The sequence below is a fragment of the Thamnophis elegans genome, chromosome 1 (assembly GCF_009769535.1).
Source record: "Thamnophis elegans isolate rThaEle1 chromosome 1, rThaEle1.pri, whole genome shotgun sequence".
NCBI classification, from domain to species: domain Eukaryota; kingdom Metazoa; phylum Chordata; class Lepidosauria; order Squamata; family Colubridae; genus Thamnophis; species Thamnophis elegans.
In genome coordinates this window covers 142,378,456-142,399,208 of record NC_045541.1, presented here as the reverse complement: position 1 = coordinate 142,399,208, position 20,753 = coordinate 142,378,456, and the positions used below count along the sequence as shown (strand labels likewise).

The window sequence follows — 20,753 nt, the reverse complement described above, 5'->3', positions numbered from 1 at the left end:
TGGAGGTACCTTCTGTCGGCTTACCTATAATTGGCCTCAGCAGCTCCTGAGGAGGCTCTTCGTCCCGAGGACAAGAGAATAGAGCAAATGCTAGTCAAGAGTCACCAGGCCTCGGCTTGGTCCATTAGGGCGGGTACCTCTGCCTCCTTCTTTAGTTACTCTGCTCTCTTATGGCTGAGGCAACTCCAGGCTAGGCTCCCAGCCAGGGATTCCAGGGCTCCCAGGGACATTAACAAAATAAAAGCGGCCCTAGAATACACAGCAGATGCTTCCTTGGACGGGGCTAGGTTTGTGTCCAAGGCCATAGCATCCTCCATTTCCACCCATCGTCTGCTTTGGCTAAAACAGTGGCAGGCGGAAGCCCGGGTCAAGTGGAGGCTTGCCTCCTCTCCCTATTCTTCATCCCTTCTCTTTGGAGCCCCATTGGACCCCCTTTTAGTGGGGTTCAAAAATAAGTGGAAGGTCTTGCAGCCGGCCACTAAGAAGCAGGAGGGCCGAAGCCAATCCTTTTATCACAGACAGCCCTTTTGAGGTCAGGATGGGGGTTCCTCCAACTCCCGTCCACAGCGTCAGGCTCCTCCCATACAGGACCCCTCCTTTAATAACAGGTCAGGAAGAAATGATTCCACCCCAGAAAGTTGTTCAGGGACAATACCAACTGATCCTTCAAGAGGCAGAAGTTACTGCCTGAAAGATCTCCCCATAGGGGGTCGCTGTCGACCTTTGCAGATCGTTGGGACGATATCACCAATGACTCGTGGGTCAGGGCCACAGTCAGATTCGGCCTTCTCTTGGATTTGCCCTCCAAACCACTTTGTCCCTTGCCCCATTTCCAGGGATCCTCAAAAGAGGCTCCTCCTGGAGCAGGCCATCCATCACCTGATCCTCATTCAGGCCATTCAGCCTGTGCCTCCAGGCCAGGTGGGACAAGGGTTCTACTCTCGTCTCTTTATCGTGCCAAAGTTTTCGGGGGGCTGGAGAGCAATCCTCGATCTCAAATTCTTGAATTGGTTCAGGTATAGGAAGTTCAAAATGCACTCTCTCTTGTCAATTCTGAAGAGTATGCGCAGACACGATCTCCTAACCTTAATGGACCTTACAGAGGCTTACCTCCATGTACCCATTCACAAGCAACACAGACAATTTCTCCGATTCATCTATGCTGGCCGTCACTTCCAGTATCGCGCCTTTCCCTTCAGGCTATCATTAGCCCCAAGGGTCTTCACCAAGATCCTGTCAGTCGTAGCAGCTCACCTCCGTGCCAGACCCATTTGGATCTTTTGTTACCTGGACGACATCCTCCTGTTGTCCAGGTCATGCACCCAGGCCATGCGGGATCTACAAGACACCTTGCAGGTACTTCAAGAGGTGGTGTTCTCCATCAATCAGGAGAAAAGCCACCTGACCCCCACCTCTCATCTACTCCACTTGGGGGCTCTCATCGACTCCGCCCAAGGGAAAATCTTCCTGTCTCAGGAGAGACAGCTCAGCCTCAGGGAATTAGCCTTAGAGGTACGAAGGAAGCGGCAGCCCCCCTTCTCCAGCTGTCTCAACTGCTGGGGAAGATGGTCTCTTGTTTCTCCATCGTTCCTTGGGCGCAGCTTCACAGCCGTTGCCTCCAATGGTTTTTGCTGCCATTGCAAAAGACCAACAGCAGCTGTTTCCCAGCAACAGTCAGGTTGACTCCAGAGGTCCTTCTCTCTCTAGATTGGTGGATCTCCCCAGCCATCTTTCAGGGGTCCCTTTTCAGGGAACCTCCTCACCTCGTAGTCACGACGGACGCGAGCCTGATGGGTTGGGGCGCTCATCTGGAGGATCAGGTAGCTCAGGGTCTCTGGTCCGACTCTGACCTCTCCCACAGTATGAATTGGCTAGAATTGAGGGCCATCTATCTAACTTTCCTTCAGTTCCAATCTTCAGTTCGCAACACACGTGCTCATTCGGACAGACAACACGACAGCCAAGGCGCATGTCAACCGTCAGGGGGACAAGAGCTGTTTCTCTCATAGAGTCCGCCTTTCACCTAGGGATCTAGGCGGAAGCCAACCTTCTCTCTCTCCACACTGAACACATCTCGGGCTCCAACAACTCCAGGGCGGACTGGTTGAGCCGTACAACAATCGACCCTGCGGAGTAGACCCTCAACCATTGCATCTTCCAACAGCTGTCGACCAGGTACAGGGACCCGATCCTAGATCTCTTCGCAACGGCATCCAACAAACAGCTGCCCAGGTATCTGTCTCGCTACACGACACCAGGTGCGGAAGGGACGGATGCCTTGATGTGCAGGTGACTCCGCAGTCTCCTGTACGCCTTCCCTCCCTTCCCCCTGATATAGAGGGTCATTCGGAAAATGATAGAGGAGGAGGCCGAGCTCATTCTGCTCGCCCCCCATTGGCTGTGACGCTTCATTAAGGGCACGTCTAACCTCTGCCCTCCTGTCATCCACCGCTTCCCCTCGTGGGATCTCACCAGGGTCCTTGACTCCCTCACTGGACCACCCTTCAAGCGTCTCAGGTCGGCCTCCCTGCATCACCTCACATTGAAGACAACCTTCCTGGTGGCTATCACGTCGGCACAATGTGTCTCAGAATTTGCAGCTCTTTCCATCCGTTCCGACCTGTGTACCTTTCACCCAGACGGTGTGGTCCTTCGGATTGATCCCACCTTTGTCCCAAAGGTCAATTTGGCCTTTCATCGGTCCCTGGACCTCATCCTTCTGAACTTTTGCCCTAATCCCTCTCATAGGCTCGAGCGCAAATGGCACAAGTTAGACGTCAGAAGGGCTCTTAAGATCTATATTGCCAAGACGGCTGTCTTCAGATGCACTGAGGTGCTCTTCGTCTCTTTCTATCCCACAAATAAGGGGGCTAAGGCTTCGCCATCGATGGTAGGGCGTTGGATCCGACCCGCTATAACCAGGGCTTACGTGGCAAACCACCTCTCCTCTCCATCTAACATCACAGTGCATTCCACACGAAGCGCGGCTACATCTGTAGCATGGACAAGGCAGGCCTCGGTGGAAAAGATCTGCAAGGCGGCCATCTGGGCAACCCCTAATTCTTTTATCCACCATTATAAGATGGAAAGATACGCATCGGCGGATGCGGCATTCGGATGGCGAGTCCTCCAGCAAGTTCTCCCTTCTTCAAACTCCTAGCCCAGTCTCAATCCCATCCGGGGACAAGTCCAGCTCTGGTACGTCCCATGCATGACCGCTATCTCCACCAACATTGGAGAATGGGCCATTAATTCTTACCTGATATGCCCCTTCTCTAGGCAGGTGGAGACAGCGGTCATCCCCACCCTTAGTTCCTGGCCTAGTGACAGTGGGCATTTTGGAGCTAAGGGGGGAATTTTATTTTTTTTCGGAGGATTGAAAGCAGTCTAACACACAGCAGTCTACTTATCTCCTTCATCACAAAAGCGGGAGGACATTCCCCTGAGGCGATGACATCACTTTGGTAGACTCGGTTCTATTGGTTACTGACTGAGTTAACCCATGCATGACCGCTGTCTCCACCTGCCTAGAGAAGGGGCGTATCAGGTAAGAACCAACACCCCATTTTATTTCAGATGGTTTGTAATTAAATCCAACATCTGGAAATGGTAGAAAATTTATTGGCACAGTGATTGACATTGGCATCAAAATATCTTTTCTATTCAGGTATCGAAATTTTGACCAGCCTCATCGATTCTATGTTGCTGATGTCTACACAGATCTTACACCATTGAGCAAATTTCCTTCACCAGAATATGAAACATTTGCTGAATATTATAAAACAAAATACAACCTTGATCTGACCAATCTCAACCAGCCATTGCTGGATGTGGACCACACATCTTCAAGGTAAAGTCAACTATCAGAATTTAAACATTTTTTCCTTGTGGTGATTTATAAACATATGGCATCAGGTTTCCATATAGATGGTGATTTTAGACACATTTAATGTTACTTTTTTCAAAAAGAAATGTGTTTAGGGAACAGTCCTGTACCAATGTATTTTCTTGAGGATTTTTCAGATCTGCTCTATATGTGAAGAGAGAAAAAGAGACATTCCCTCTCCCAAAGGCCTTTTACCTATGTCATGGAACAATATATACTATATATAGGTGGTTCTGATATCAAACCTATTTTATCAACGAAGATTAAAAACTTATTGGGGAGGGGAGTCATGCCCTTCCTTCATAGTCCCTAAACAGAAACATGTTTATACTATCTTCTTTTGGGGAGCATAATAAGCAGAAAATATTAAAATAGCATTAAAATAAAAGTTAGGTAAAGTCAAATGAGGTTGCAATTAGGTTTCCCCACCTAAATAAGATGGCTCCTCTATTTACTTTTTCTCATCTCCTCCTGAATAGAATTGCTGCACAATTCAATGACTCCCGGGGGGGGAGGGGAGGGGATCAATTATGTGGCTATATATTTTTTTCCCTACAGAAAAGTCTCCATATTTTTCAGCTTAGGATATACATGGACAAAATTCAAAAGAAGCAAAAAAAAAGGCCTATGAGGGACAAATCACATCCCTACTACTAAATCTTGTAAATCAATTTTTTTTCTTGTTTCCATCTTTCAAGATGGAATTTGAAACATTATAGTAAGCCTTTTAAAGAAGCCTGTTCATTTTGTTCTAGACTTAATCTTTTGACACCTCGGCATTTGAATCAAAAGGGGAAAGCTCTTCCATTAAGCAGTGCAGAGAAACGGAAAGCCAAGTGGGAAAGTTTGCAAAATAAGCAGGTAATGGTATATTTTCTATTTTAGAGGGCTCAGTAGCACATTGCTACTCTAAAATTTGTAAGATTTTAAAATGGAGCTTTGTCTTGTTTTCTATTAAAGATTTTGGTTCCAGAACTCTGCGCTATACATCCTATTCCAGCATCGCTGTGGAGAAAAGCAGTTTGTCTCCCTAGTATCCTTTATCGTCTTCACTGCCTTTTGACAGCTGAGGAACTCAGATCTCAAACAGCTATTGATGCTGGTGTAGGAGTCAAGTCACTTCCTATGGATTTCAGGTATTAAATACATTATAGTTTAATTACGTAGGAACAGTAATCTGGAGCTAAGCCAATTTAACATGTTTTCACATAGTTTCTCTGTGGTTCCATAAATGCCCCATCAGAACTTTTTGTTTTTCAGCTTACAGAAAAGTGATGTTTACATTTTACTAGTATATTTTCCAAGAACTAAAATGGTCTAATGATTTACTTGCCAATATTAACTTGGATGACAACAGATAACTTTTCACAGTACACATTTTTATATTTATACCTATATAAATATTGCAGAACAGTGATAGAATATTCTTTGTTTATTACTTTTTTGAAAGTTCATTTTGCTTATAGTTGTTGCTAATATTATGGATAACATCCAGAATTCACTGAATAGCAGGATGGCATATATAAAACAGTTGTTAAAACTGATTTGGATTTTATGAGGTCTAAAAGCAGTTTGCAAAGCAATATAGTTATGGTACCATTGGAGAGAGATATGTTGAAAATCAAGTATCAGCATTATAGTGCTTGTTAGACAAAATTAGACATTTTTAAAGTACATAATATATTTTTCAGATATCCTAACCTGGACTTTGGATGGAAAAAATCTATTGACAGCAAATCCTTCATCTCTGCTCCTAATTCCTCTCTAGAAGAGAATGAAAATTATTTTAAGCACAGTGCAATTATAGTCCCTGAAAATGCTGCACATCAAGGTGCTATTAAAACCTCCTCCGCAGATAAGCATGACCAAATGTCTGTGAACTACAGAGCATTGATAGAGTCACCTAACAAACTCCAAAAGGATGTCTCAGTAGAACTGGCAACAACTAACGGTGTTTCTTACAATAAAAAACTGGCCAACGGCAATTGTGATATATCTGACAGAGAGATTTGCCAAGAAAATCAGCTAAATTACTGCAGGCAAGAAATCCCTGTACAATCAACTACCTCGTATCCTATTCAAAATTTATACAACAATGAGAACCAGCTCAAGTTCAGCAATGAATGTACTCTGAGTAATAAATATCTTGATGGAAATGCTAACAAATCTACCTCAGATGATTGTCCCAAAATGGCAGTGACCACCAGTGCTTCAGAAGGTTGCAAGCCTTCAGAAGAAAGCATGGATTCTGTAACAAGCTCTTCCAGTGGTTATTCCTCAAGAACCCTTGGTCCAAACCCTGGTCTCATTCTTCAGGCATTGACTCTTTCAAATGCTAGTGATGGATTTAATCTGGAACGGCTTGAAATGCTTGGTGATTCATTTTTAAAACACGCCATCACTACATACTTGTTTTGCACTTATCCTGATGCTCATGAGGGACGCCTGTCATATATGAGAAGCAAAAAAGTGAGTAGTGTATCCATTGTTTTCAACTCTCTGTGAGTTTGGGTTTATGTTCAAACTAGCAAATCCAGTGACATGTAACAGTGCTGTTGGAGTATGTACACATAGCTCCCACTGCCTGATGCCTTGTTTACTGACCACTGAAAATTACAACAATGCTGGAAAAATAGAGTTACCAATCCTTGAATTTGTGACTATCACGGTGTTCTTTTAACTGCATGTTTGTGATTAAGTTGCTTTATTACCGGCACACATTGTGCTGATCACATCTTACTGTCATGGGATCGTCATATGCGATCTTCACAGCTATTTCTAACAAGCAGTGTCAATGGGCAGGCTAGCAGGAAGTTGCAAGTCACAGTCACAAGTTGTTGAGCTTAACAAACTATAGTGATTTGTTTAATAATTGCAGCAGACATGGCATAACTCTTGTGCAGTCGTATGAAGTTTTACTTAATGCCCACATCACTTAGTGAAGGAGTTGTCCATCCCAACTGTGATCAGAAAGTGAGAATTACCTGTGCTGACTTTTGTCTGTGCTCTGATGTATGTGCTTGCAGAAGTAATGTAACGGAAGAATAGCTTTATTTGCCTTTTTGTCACTTTAGAAATGGTGATATTATAATGTACAGGTGCTCCTCACTTAATGACCATTAGTTCAATGTCCAAAATTACAACAAAGCTATTGTGCTAAATAAATGGTAGTTATGGCTAGTCCTTGAAGTTACATCCATTGCAGTGCTCCATGGTCACATGATCAAAATTCGAATGCTTGGCTCCTGTCCATATCTATAATTTCAGAGTGCAATTCCTCCCATCCACCTATCTTTTCTTCATCTCTACCCCTTTAATCATCCTGCAGTGTGCCATTCCTGTTGACCTGCATTTTGCCGCCCCAGTAGACTCTTGCCTTCTTCTGCCTCTCACTGCACAGGAGATGCCCCAGAGGTGTGAGACCTTATGAGACATTAAAGAGGCATGAGCTTTGCAAGGCCTTGTGAAGGCATCTCAAATGACTAGTACCTGTCTCAGCCAGGCATGCCTCATCAGTGGCAGGAGGAAGATGGTGAAGATCAGCAGGGTAGGCTGCAGTGGCACGGTTGGCCAAAGGGCAGAGATGGCAAGATCAGCGGGTGGGGAGAATTGAAGTAGACGTGAGCGTAGCAGGATGGCAGAGCTTCATATGCTGGAGGGAGCTTGCTGGACCCAGTTGGGGAGGAGGCAGCAGGATAAAGCTCGGAGTTTACACAGAGCAGGAGAAGCATGAGATTCTCACCTAATGATGGTGTGGTTGTAATAACTGCAACTGGAACTACCAGAACTACTGTTGCTAAGTGGTGTCGTCATGAGATGTTTCATCGAACAACTGCTTCACTTAGCCCCAGAAATTCCAGCCCTAATTAGGGTACTTAAGTGAGGGCTACCTGTATTGAGCTTATCTGATGGATTTCAGCTGTGTTTCCAAAAGTTACAAATTTAACAGGCAGATTTCACTACCTTTGTAAATGCACACTTTGAATTTTTGAATATTTTGTTTATGATAAACTTTCCCCCCCTCAAAGGTCAGCAATTGTAACCTGTATCGTCTTGGAAAAAAGAAAGGGCTTCCTAGTCGCATGGTAGTGTCTATATTTGATCCTCCTGTGAACTGGCTTCCTCCTGGTTACATAGTAAACCAAGACAAGAGTAATGCAGACAAATGGGGAAAAGATGAAATGGTAAGTCTTTTGATATACTACATGTCTCGGTTACAAATGTGTTGCAAGTGAAACAAAAAGGCCCTTACATAACCAGTCTTCCATAAAATATTGCCTGCTACTTTTTTATTTCTCTTAAAACAGCCTCTGTAATAAAAGTAGGATGAAATATTATATTGGAAGGTTTATGAAAGAAAATGTTTTAAATAATAAAATGGAAATAAGCAAAAATAGTTGTGGGGAAAAATTCCTTTGCCCTATCTTGAAAAGATAAAATTTTTTCCTCCTCCTACCTGTAAGCGTAGTGGAATTAATAATTCAGTATGGAAGGTGTGTAAACTGTGCCTATTTAGTTTTTAGTGAAAGTCATAATGTGGTTCTGTTTTTGAAAGAGAGTTCAATCAGAAATTAGGAGCCTTCTCGTCTCATGACCATTAATTTCTGTGTAACACTATATGAAAATGCAAATATTCTCTTCAGAAATAACTCAACTTGAATGTAGTATTTTCAAATATTTGCTTCATGCAAGAATTATAAATGTGTGTTAAACCTTATTCACCTGAAAGAATATGAATCTTATTTTAAGATAAGCCCCCCATCCCCCCTATAAACAAGACAGTGCCTAAGTTCCTTGCCTTTTAAACTTAAGATTGCCAATTACAGCTGAAACACTGCTGGAAATTTATCTCTACCCTATTCACCCCATCTTATATTACAGATGAATTATAAATAATGTTTAGTGTTTGTATAATCTCAAAGAACATTATGAAAAAAAATATTTACATCCCCAGCTTTCAACTGTTAGCCAAATAATTATTGGGTGTACAGATATTTTTGTTTATTTCCTTCTGTGTTGAATACAAACTTCCTTGAAGACATACTATGTTTTTGGGGTCATAAATGAATAAAGGTGTTTATAAAAGATAACACTACAGGCCATAGGACAAAATATATTGCAGAACATGGCACAATATTCACACAATCAATTTTGCTTTATAAGTACCTGAAGAAAAAACGCACATCTGTCTGAACCATATGCAAATTTAAAAAAATCTGAGCAGTTCATTTTAGATACCGGTAGCTTAAATGTCTTCAGCATAATTTATTTTTTTCCTAACCATTATATTTAATTGTTCATCTATAATGTTTCAAAAATATTTATGAGCGGATAACCTAAAATAATATCTTCTGAATTATGTCAGACTTCTTAACCATTATTTTTCATGTATGTGTTTTCATTCAGTTATTTCTGAGATGGATTTATACATATAAAAATTATACTCTTGATATCAGTGCAGTGTCTTGTGTAACAATTTTTGTTTCTATCAATCTTCTTATATAAAAATGTAAAAAGGAATTTATGACTCCTTATTTTATCATCTTTCCTGGCTCTTCAGTTTCACAGATAAAGTGTCCCAAAAAACAAAGGTCAGAGTTAGCATAAGAAATACAGATTGGCTTTTATTACGCTAATTTTTAGCTTTCTTCTCAGTATCTTTTTGTTTTGTTTTGTGACAAAATGCTTTTTCTTGGAGATTATTTCATTCTGTATTATATTTATGCAAATTTTACATGTAGTATTTCCTTTGCTATAGAACATCCAGATGCATAGCAAGAAAACTTAGTATATTTGATAGTATTGGAATCAGATATCCTTTTTGTCCTAATGTTCTTTAATATCCAGTCCCAAATTCCTGAGTTTACAGCTGAAGCTCTAATTTAAGAAAAGTATTTCAATGTTATTGTAATAAGGATTCTGTTTTTACTATTCCAGAATAGAAACAGATCTTGACAAAGTTTTCTGATAGTTTACTATTTAACCACAGGTTATTATATTGCCTTACAGAATCTGAATTCCTAAAATCACAACTTTGAATATTTGTTGTAAAAATAAATGTAATGGAATCTTAAAATGCTTGTTTATAACTCTTTGATGCAGATTATTTTAGACCAAGTTCTGGATTCTTATATTACTATGAATTACTTATGGTATAATAAAGTATATTGTTTGCTAAAAAGCTTTATTGGGTGGAATAAAACTAAATGATACTGTTGTACTTACTTTCCCTTGAATTTATCTGTAATAATTACAACAGAAGTCCACAGTGGTCTTAGTTTATAATTAGTATTTGTCCATGAAAAAGTGATGAGATTGATTAGTAGGAATTTTTTTGTGCTTATCCATTTTCTGAGATTCATATTTTGACTACAAAACCACTAGGGGGCACAATAAAAATATTACAATGTAATACTATTGTACCATAAAATATTTAAAGGATTGCCTAAATTTATACAAAAAAGAGAAGTAATTAAAAATGAATTTGCTAGCAGCATTATTGACTATCCTGAAAGCATCAATGGATAATTACACTACAATAAAATTTTAAAAGCAGCAGAATACCTCCAATCAAATATTCTGATCAATTTTTTTAAAAAATAATTAATATTAAGTCAATTTAAAAGACAAAGTTAGCTGCCGATGCCTAATTATTCAAGTTCAGTAAAAAGTATAGAAGTCCAGAATTTTTTAAACTGAATGAATGCCTTCATATGAACAATGTAAATGTGCAAAATTATGCACTTTTATGTTTCTGATTATTTATTTAGCATATGACAAGGTAATAATTTTGGAAAGAATAGAAAGTCACGCTGCTGATATTTCAACATTTCTAGACAATGTGTATTGTGGTCCATACTTGTGAACAATTTTGGTTACCACACTACATAATTGATACTGTACAGCTGAAAAAGGTGAATAAAGATAATCAAAATTATTAACCATTTCTTCTGTGAGCTTGTATTCAAGGATTTTTAGTTAAAATTAAAAGGACTTAATTTTTATTAGTCTGAAGTAGAAAAAATTCCAATTAAGTTGAATCATAGAAGACTTGTGGTTGTATAAAAGAAATGCTTCCTCAGACTGTAGTAATGGATGGCGTTAAAAGGGAATTAGACAAATCAATGACTGCTTTGTCATGACTATTGTACTTTATTTTAGAGGGGGGGAAATCTAAAATCACAAATTCATAGTGTTAACTAGCTGTAGTATATTTAAGAATTGTAAATTTTCAGCTTTCTCAGACGTTTTCATTACATAAAATTGTGGTTGGAAAATGACAGTGGAGCCCTATAGGAACAGAGTTGTAACCATAGATGCATTGATAGAGCCTCCAGCTGAACAGATCAGGTCTTATCTGGTACAGGGTAGGACTGGATTGCAAGCTAAGACTTTTCAAAGCTGGTTAGGAAAAGGACAAAAAAAAATGTATGTTATATCCTCTGTTAGAATTCCTCATTTTTTATTGTGGATGATATATAAAATTTCCTTTATTGTGGTGGGAGAAAAAATACAGGAAAAAAAAACCAATAGGGCAGTTGGTTTCTTTTGGAGGTAATTTCAATTTCTATCAGGTACTATTCATCACATACCACACAGCAAAAACAAACTGAAGTCTTTTTATGTAAATTTCCAAATCCAAATCATGGATGTGGAGTTTGTTACTATTGCCCTCATACCATTTTTTGACCTCCTTTAGATAGATTGCACCATAGACCACATGAACTGTGCCCTTTTTGTGTCTGTAGATAATCAAGTATATTGAAAACAACTTAGTTAACCCTTAAAACATTTGAATTGTCAAAGTCTGATGGAATATTTTTGCATGAGATCATAGAAATCTCAAATGTTTTAACCGTTTTTATTTATTCATTTTGTACCCATATGTCCTTCTGGGATCTTGTGATGGTATCTGAAAAGGTTGCCATCTTATAATTTATGGAGTCTAAATAATTTATAGGAATCCAGTTCAATGATTAGATGTTTTGATATACAGGTAGTCCGCGACTTATAACAGTTCATTTAGTGGCCATCTGAAGTTACAACAGCACTGAGACAAGTGACTTCCGACCATTTTTCACACTTAGACAATTGCAGCATCCCCGTAGTCATGTGATTTATATTCGGATGCTTGACAGCTGACTCATGTTTATGAAAGTTTCAGTGTCCCAGGGTCATGTGATCCCCTTTTCTGACCTGTCAAACAAAATCAATAGGAAAGTTGATTCACTTAACAACAGTGTTACTAATTTCACAGCTGCAGTGATTCACTTAAATGTGACAAGAAAGGTCGTAAAATGAGGCAAAACTCACTTAACAAATTTCTCACTTAGCAACATAAATTTTGGGCTAAAATTGTGGTTGTAAGTCGAGGACTACCTGTATAGTACTTTTTTTTCTTGACTCTATTTTCATCCAGCTAAAGTTGTCATCAGTTTAGAGTTTTTATTTCTTCCCCAAAGTTGTGCGTTAGAAATGAGACAAAAATGAGCATAGTCTATATTCTAATGATTCCCAAATCAAAATACCCAGGTTATTTTACCAATAGATGTATTTAGATGTTAAAAACATGGATGAAATTATGGTACTTAACATCAAACCATGCAGCAAAGACTGTGTGGGAGGAATGTTTGTTTCAAGATCTACCTTCTAAGAGGAATCAGAACTTCTGCCCAAGAATATTTCTATTGATTGACAACACATTTAATGCATTTAAATTTTATCTACAGCTATTTTACATGAAGTTACAAAATTGCAAAAATTTTAACATGAAGTTTTACTCTTTTCCCCTACTTTTAGACAAAAGAAGGCCTACTGTCTAATGGAAAACATGATTATGATGATGATGACGATGACTTAATGTGGCGAGCACCCAAGGAAGAAACTGAGTTTGAAGATGACTTTTTGGAATATGATCAGGAGCATATCAAATTTATTGACAATATGTTAATGGGTTCTGGAGCATTTGTGAAGAAAATATCACTCTCTCCATTTTCACCTGCTGATAGCAGTTATGAATGGAAAGCACCCAAAAAATCATCTTTGAGTAATGTTCAATTTTCATCAGATTTTGATGATTTTGACTATAGCTCATGGGATGCAATGTGCTACTTAGATCCTAGCAAAGCTGTTGAAGAGGATGATTTTGTTGTAGGTTTCTGGAATCCATCAGAGGAAAACTGTGGTATTGATGCTGGAAAACAATCTATCTCATATGATTTGCATACAGAACAGTGCATTGCTGACAAAAGCATTGCAGACTGTGTAGAAGCCCTTTTGGGATGTTATCTGACCAGCTGTGGGGAAAGAGCTGCCCAGCTTTTCCTCTGTTCATTGGGTCTGAAAGTGCTTCCAGTTATTAAAAAAACTGAGTGGGACAATGTTCTGTACTCTTACAGAGACCATTTTAATAGCCAACAGAAGCATTCTTCAGCAAACTGCATTTCTGCCTCTTTAGCTAATCAAGAATCTTCTCGCTATAAAGACTTGGTATATGGCTGTTTAAAGATTCCTCCAAGATGTATGTTTGATCATCCAGATGCTGAGACAACTTTAAATCATCTTATATCAGGCTTTGAAAACTTTGAGAAAAAGATTAACTACAGTTTTAAGAACAAGGCTTATCTACTTCAGGCATTTACTCATGCCTCCTATCATTACAACACCATTACTGGTGAGTCACATAAATATTTCCTTTTCTCTAAGCTTGTGTATTTGAAGGAATGGAAATCATTTGAAAGGTGTTAATTGTATTGTAATATAATTCTCTCTTATCCCTCAATCCTTATTTATCAAGATTGTTACCAGCGGTTAGAATTTCTGGGAGATGCAATTTTGGACTACCTCATAACTAAGCACCTTTACGAAGACCCACGACAGCACTCACCAGGAGTCCTAACAGACCTGAGATCGGCTCTCGTTAACAACACCATCTTTGCCTCACTGGCTGTAAAATATGACTACCATAAATATTTCAAAGCAGTTTCTCCTGAGCTGTTTCATGTTATCGATGATTTTGTACAGTTTCAAATGGAAAAGAATGAAATGCAGGGAATGGATTCTGAGGTTAGTAGCAAAAATGCTAGTAATTTTGATATTGAGTATCATTTAAAATATATGAATTCATGCATAGGATATGAAAAATAGCAACAACCTTCTGTAATTCAAAGGTGCCATTTGTAATATATATTTACAAATTACATGAATAAGTGTTCAAATAAATCATACATACACAAATCCACAGATCATAAAAACAGATAATCTCTCACTTGCATGCATATGGCTACATATAACCCCTTGCGAAAAATAAAACAGAAATTTCACTTCCCAGGCAACAGAAAATTGAGCTACTCTTTTTACAAGGAGAGAGCAACTCTGAGGCTTGGATTATACCCATGAGAAGAAGGCAAATTCTCTAAAAATTTTGCTTTCCTTCTCCACTGCTGCTGCTTCCTGTCTTATCGTCTCTCACCTACCAGCATTCTTAGTAATGATGCTGATAGTGCCACTGCCAAAGCACAGAACTTCCTAGTTCTGTGCAAGTAGCCAAGTAAACTAGTTTCATCACAGTCAAACCAACTGGGACACCATCCACTTGTGTTTTTAATATAAACTTTGCAATGGCATTTATTGGTGAACTCTTTCTGATGATTTTTAGCTCCGAAGATCTGAAGAAGATGAGGAAAAAGAAGAAGATATAGAAGTACCAAAGGCTATGGGAGATATATTTGAGTCCCTTGCTGGTGCAATTTACATGGATAGTGAAATGTCTCTGGAAATGGTTTGGCAAGTGTACTATCCAATGATGAGGCCATTAATAGGTAATGTAATTGTTTTCAGAAAAAAAAGGTTCCGTTTATTATTTTGATCAAGAAGATTACAATTTTCTATATATTTTATTCTAGAAAAATTCTCTGCAAATGTACCCCGTTCGCCAGTAAGAGAGCTGTTAGAAATGGAGCCAGAAACAGCCAAATTTAGGTAAGAATTCCCATTTTCCATATCTATATAAACCCATATAATAATTTTATGCTGACTTTGAGAGAAAGGGGGTGGATGGGTGGAAGGGGAGTAATAGAGTTCTTTTTTCTTATGTATCAGATACCAATTGACATGTATAACTAATTAACAATTACATATAAGATCCATGATTTTACTTGGTTATTGTCAGGCGTAAATAACCAGAAACAGAAGTTAAGTTGAAAGTCCAAAGTTTATTTTGTTGTTGTTAGTTGCGTAGTCGTATCCGACCCATCGCGACCCCATGGACAACATTCCTCCAGGCCTTCCTGTCCTGGAGTCCATTTAAGCTCATGCGGACTGCTTCAGTGACTCCATCCAGCTACCTCATTGTCTGTCGTCCCCTTCTTCTTTTGCCCTCAATCGTTCCCGGCATTAGGCTCTTCTCGAGTGAGTCCTTCCTTCTCATTAGGTGGCCAAATTATTTGAGTTTCCTCTTCAGGATCTGTCCTTCCAAATTACATGTTACTTATACACAAGACTCTGATCTACTAATGGTCGAGGCAAATTAGTACTAGATAAAAGTGAACAGAATTCATCGGGATGGGTGGGTGGTCTTTGGTCTCTTGTAGGAACATAGCAACTCCAAACCAATGACATGTTTGACTCTGTCTTCGAGCTCTGCCAGATCATCTGCTATAGTTATATTATTGCCAAGAAGACTAAATAGATATATCTGTATTTACCAGGAGTTGAGTTCAACTCAAGAGAATATTTTAACTACTGTGGGGTTACTACTGCTATTCTTTGGAATTAATTTCATGTTCACTATTTTCATTGTAATTTGACTTTTTGTTTTTGTTCTAATTTCTACTCATGTAGTCCTGCCGAAAGAACTTATGATGGAAAGGTTAGAGTAACAGTGGAAGTTGTAGGAAAGGGGAAATTCAAAGGTGTTGGAAGAAGCTATCGGATTGCCAAATCAGCAGCAGCAAGAAGAGCTCTACGAAGCCTCAAAGCAAATCAAGCTCAGGTTCCAAATAGCTGAGACATCTTAAAAAACAAATATACCATAAAGAAAAATTAAAATATATATATATGTGTGTGATGAGAGGAAAAAACTGAAGACAGCAATTAAAAGTTTTGTGATAAAGTAGTTAACAACATTAACATGTATACATAATTTTGGAACTAATTGTAGTTATAGGGGTTTTTTTGCGCAAACACAATCTTGTCTTCTTTCCTCACTTCTGCTTTGTTTAATCACAAGAGTGCTTTAATATTTAGCAAATGTTCAAAACAATTGTCAAGTCCTTTGGTTTACTTTTCCACTAAAGTACAGGTTTGCTTTGCTTAGCTTAAAGCCAGGGAGTCATGTCTCTTGTGAGATAAATATCTGTATCTCTACTTCTCTCTAGAAATATGGATATCTCTTGAAATTCCTTATAATCTGTGCACTAGTGCCAGTCACAAAGCAGTTATAAACTGTGCTGGATAATATGGTGTAAACATAAGTGTGCCAGTATTGTCCTTGTTCTTTCCATGTCATCTTTGCATTAAGATGGCATTCCCAATCATTATTGCACTTATTTGTTAGGGACAGGTTTTTAATTGAAATGTCTTGCATTCAATAGAATTTTAAATTGATGCCACATAATTTTGCATTAAAGGTTCTTGCCTTAAAAATACATACACCCTCAAAATTAGAAAACTTTCAGTTTTTTTTTAATCTCTTTGGAACAAACTGTATTATATTCCCTCCACTTTTAGAATGCATTTTGCAATGATAAATCTATGTATTTACAGTACTTGTTAGTTTAGCTGTGACTTAACTTATTATGCAAGTAATAGAATTGTATTCATATAAACGTAGTGAGGTTATTTTTAACATTTCAAAAGAAATTATTAGTACAGAGTTTATTTGATATTGCAAAGGAAATGTTTCCTCTTAATTTACATTGTTAAAAAACCAAGAGTCTAGACTGAACAGTGTCCATTACTCTTGTAGAACTTCCTTTCATTTCAAGGGGCTTATGCAGGAGATTTTCTTGGTGGATTACTGCCATGGTTTACTGGAACTTAGTAATGATAATTGCACAGTGTGAACTGTTGCTTTTTAAAAAAAGAAATAAGAACCTTTGACATATCGCACCTAAAATATGCTGCAGTTTTTTTATTGGATACCTAATTAACAAATAGAGCACCTTTACACCTTTAAAAGCAATTTCCACATAATTCTTACTGTACGTTTCAGAGTTGCATGCATATTTCACCTACCAAAGCTGTGCTGTTAAAATGCCATGGAAGTTGTTGTGTGAGAGAAACTGCCATACTTTTGATACATCTGTGACTTAGGTTCTTTAATGTAGAGTGACTAGCTTATTATTGTTGTTTAAGTTGATATGAAATCGTAAATTGTTAGGCTATGCCTCAATTTCTTTATACATTTGTAGGCACCCTTCACTTAAATACCTCAGTTCTTTGTTCTTTTATGTCTTTTTTCTCCTTTTTTGCATGCATCGTTTTTTGTTTGTTTGTTTTTGGTGCTATGTGTATGTATTATGCTTGAAATTTTAATTTTTGCACTGTAACTATAATACCTCTTAATTTACCTTTATAAAAAGCTGTGGGTCATCTTGCACTCCCACCAATATCAATAGAGGTTTGCTGCAATTTTACCCCTGTTAATTAAGCTTGAAGTTTGAGAGAACTGAGCAAAGTTTTTAATGTTTTCCAGCACGGTGGTTTACTCTTGACACTATTTTAAGAGCTAAATTACAGATTATCCTATTCTACATGTTTAAAGACACATATACCCCTTTCCACACCGTAAAGTGGAAAAACATTTGGCTTATCTTTGTGAAGAATAGAATCATAACTTAGTGAGAGAGAAAAATAAGTTAAATTTCAGGATTTAATTTTAAGTGGCAGATACCTTGTTTAAATTCATAATAATCAAAATTATATTTGTGTGCGGCTTAATTCAAAGAGAATAAAATGCATGGGAGTTCATACAGGTTTTAGTATTTTTACAGCGCAACCATTTCAAACAGATGAAGAAGGTTTTTTTCAGCTTGTTCTTCATTTCAGAATGAATGGTTTACCATTGATTTTGTTCAAAAAGAATTTAAAATCTCTCTCTCTCTCTCTCCCTCTCCCTTTCCCTCCCTTCCTCCCCCCGCCTTCTCCATAGATTGAGAGAAAGAGACTGAGACTGTATTTTGGATTATGGATATATGCTATGGCATTGAAACAAGATTTAATTCTCCCACAGCCTCTGACTCTCTAGTTGGTTATATCCATATTCATACATCATATTTCCCCTTTCAGTGAAGGGGGTGATATAAGATCTATTTATGGAACAATAATACTGTAAAGATGATTTTAGAATAAATATGGTTAAATTCACCATTCTGGCTCAAAGTAAACATAACACTAGTAAATAATTGTTACTAAAATGGTTTTTTCCAGGAACTTTTTTCCTGGTTTTTTCCACATTAGTATTTTAAAATATTAATACAGTTTTTTTTTTAAAAAAAATGTGTTATCCCAATCACATATATAAACTTTTGCTGTTTTGTAAAATGCCATACCCAAAATACAATCCAAATATATTCAATAAACATATTTCATACTTGAATAATTTCAAAGACTATTACATGATGGCAATTGAAGAGTGTGGTAATTAAATTCCCTAATCTAAAGCTGTTCAGTGCCTCTACAATGCAACAAGCCATGTAATTGAAATTACTGAGTAGAGACCAATTATAAATCTGGGTCCTGCTGCTTGTGCGTGTCTGTGTACAGTACTGCAATGTCTCTGTCATTTAGTTCAATTATTAGAACATACAAATGTAACACACAACCCATACACCAAATTTTGATCTTGTACAACTGTTTCCTTTTCTAGAAAATGCAATTGGGTATTTGGGGGGTATTTTTGAAACCTAAATTTGAAAATTAGGACTGATATTTTTTTATACATCGCAAGCATGAGATGAAAGGGATGTTGCAAACCTGTCTTCAAATTTTATAACACAGATTCGTCATGTAGACAACGGGGGTTAAATGGCATAAATGTATTTTCAGATTTTTGCCTATATGTTAAATTGTCTTGCTTACGGTCCTCTTAACTATGCTGCATTTTTTAATTTTTATTATGGCTTTGTTTTGTGCTATTCTGTTCGGGTAGCACAAGTAATCATTGCACTTGGTACCATGCTTTACCTCATTTTAAGGAGAAATACCCTTTAAACAGAAAATGTGGTTTGGGGCTTGTTGCTGTTTTGGTTTACTGAATTTGAATAAGACCACTAGAGTGTTTGCAGTATGTCAGTTAACTTGCACAAATGAAAAAGGCCATTGGCTGTTGGTTTCCTATGGCATGTTAGTATATTTGTTTCATTTAAATGACTGACTAGTGAAAAATTTCCATAGAGCCCTTTGTATGATTAGAAGATACTGCCTCAAGTGTGAGCTCCTACATTTTATAACATTTCTTTCAGTTGCAGCTAGTGATGCTTTATGCCATAGTTTTTGGAAGTGTCTAATTTCCATAGGAGTATATATTTCGGTGGATACAGGAGGCTGCAACAGAAAGGAGTTGAGAGGAGTACCTTTGCATGAATAGAATCTTGCTAAATGCTTCCCTTTATATCACTTATTTTTCTTATTTCTTGTACCACATTTTTATTTTTGATAAAACGGTTAAATGTTAAATTTAACTTTGATTTACTCCCCTTGATGTAAATTTCCTTGTCTACATGATTGTTACTTAACATTTCTCCTTCATTTTGGATGTGAAAGGATCTGGCAACTTTTTATAAAAGTTCTTCTCAGTGTAACTCTTGGTTCTGTTCTAAATAGACCCACATATAGCCACAAAGGGTATAAATTAATAGTAAAGGCCTTTTCAAATTGGAAGTTGTTTGACTATACTAAAGCCATGTACTATTCTTCTATATTTTTCATAAACATAGTAGAATTAGTTGCATGTGACTAATAAACACAAGGTTGATCAAAGTTGAATCAATCATACTGATGGCAAATTTCATGTTCAGTAAAGAAAGATTTGAAAATTATATATTTTTTATTCAAAAATGTATAATTTACAACTATAAAACATAACTGAAACCTAACAGCATTCACCAGCAGAAGTCTGATAACAGATCTCCAGGGGGTCAGTATAGAATACAAAACAGTAGCCACAATGTATTTGAAGAATAATTCTACATATATCTGTTTGTCTCCAAGTCTGCTTATAGGTTCTCTCTACTTGTTTGTGTTTTATAATTTGGATAACCATAGACTGTTTAAACTGATGTCATTCATGTAATTGGTTTACTACAAAAGGAAGTTATATGGAGAAATAGAAGTTGGAAAAAAGTTGAAAATTGCAGGCTTTTAAACTGTTAACAGTTTGACTTGAAAATGGTTAAAATCAAGTAGAATGAATAACATAATTTTATGGACAATAAAAGATTCCCATCACATGCTGCAGCTGTCTTAAGGGACATAAAATGTAATTCATTCATACTGTAATCATGCTGCAGGAATTTGCAGTCTGCACCTTATGGATCACAGTTACCTTTAATATTTTTTTTTTGTAAAATTGTAGCTGAATCTATCCCCAATAAAGTTATGTTCTGTTCATTCTTGTGTTTTTTTTCTGTATTTAACACAGCAATGAGTATATCAAATTGGATTATTGTTCATTAAACATACTGCCTTTACTTCAAGAGCCTAGCATGTACAAATAAGTTTCTGATTTCACACATACATTTGAACAATAAATAGCATATGAAATCTTTGTCTTCCTAAATCATAATCAGAATATAGGACAGATAGTTCACTAACAAAAATCTTCTCCATGAGACACTTTTATCTATCTTATCAGAAACTGATATTT

The 20,753-nt window shown here is 37.5% G+C and overlaps 1 protein-coding gene across 5 annotated transcripts in view; it reads left to right on the top strand.

Annotated features, from left to right (window-relative positions):
- DICER1 (dicer 1, ribonuclease III) overlaps positions 1 to 20,497 on the top strand; it is a 60,178-nt gene extending 39,681 nt beyond the window's left edge. For 4 of the 5 annotated variants that reach the window (XM_032233742.1, XM_032233748.1, XM_032233744.1 and 1 more), the window contains 10 exons: positions 3,668 to 3,850; positions 4,642 to 4,747; positions 4,847 to 5,022; positions 5,578 to 6,355; positions 7,915 to 8,070; positions 12,686 to 13,559; positions 13,683 to 13,951; positions 14,544 to 14,706; positions 14,791 to 14,866; positions 15,728 to 15,893. In XM_032233742.1, the coding sequence (XP_032089633.1) occupies positions 3,668 to 3,850; positions 4,642 to 4,747; positions 4,847 to 5,022; positions 5,578 to 6,355; positions 7,915 to 8,070; positions 12,686 to 13,559; positions 13,683 to 13,951; positions 14,544 to 14,706; positions 14,791 to 14,866; positions 15,728 to 15,893 (2,947 nt within the window). Of the gene's footprint in view, positions 1 to 3,667; positions 3,851 to 4,641; positions 4,748 to 4,846; positions 5,023 to 5,577; positions 6,356 to 7,914; positions 8,071 to 12,685; positions 13,560 to 13,682; positions 13,952 to 14,543; positions 14,707 to 14,790; positions 14,867 to 15,727 lie in introns of all 5 variants that reach the window. The other variant, XM_032233734.1, reaches the window with a different exon arrangement.
- The last annotated feature ends 256 nt before the right edge of the window (positions 20,498 to 20,753 follow it).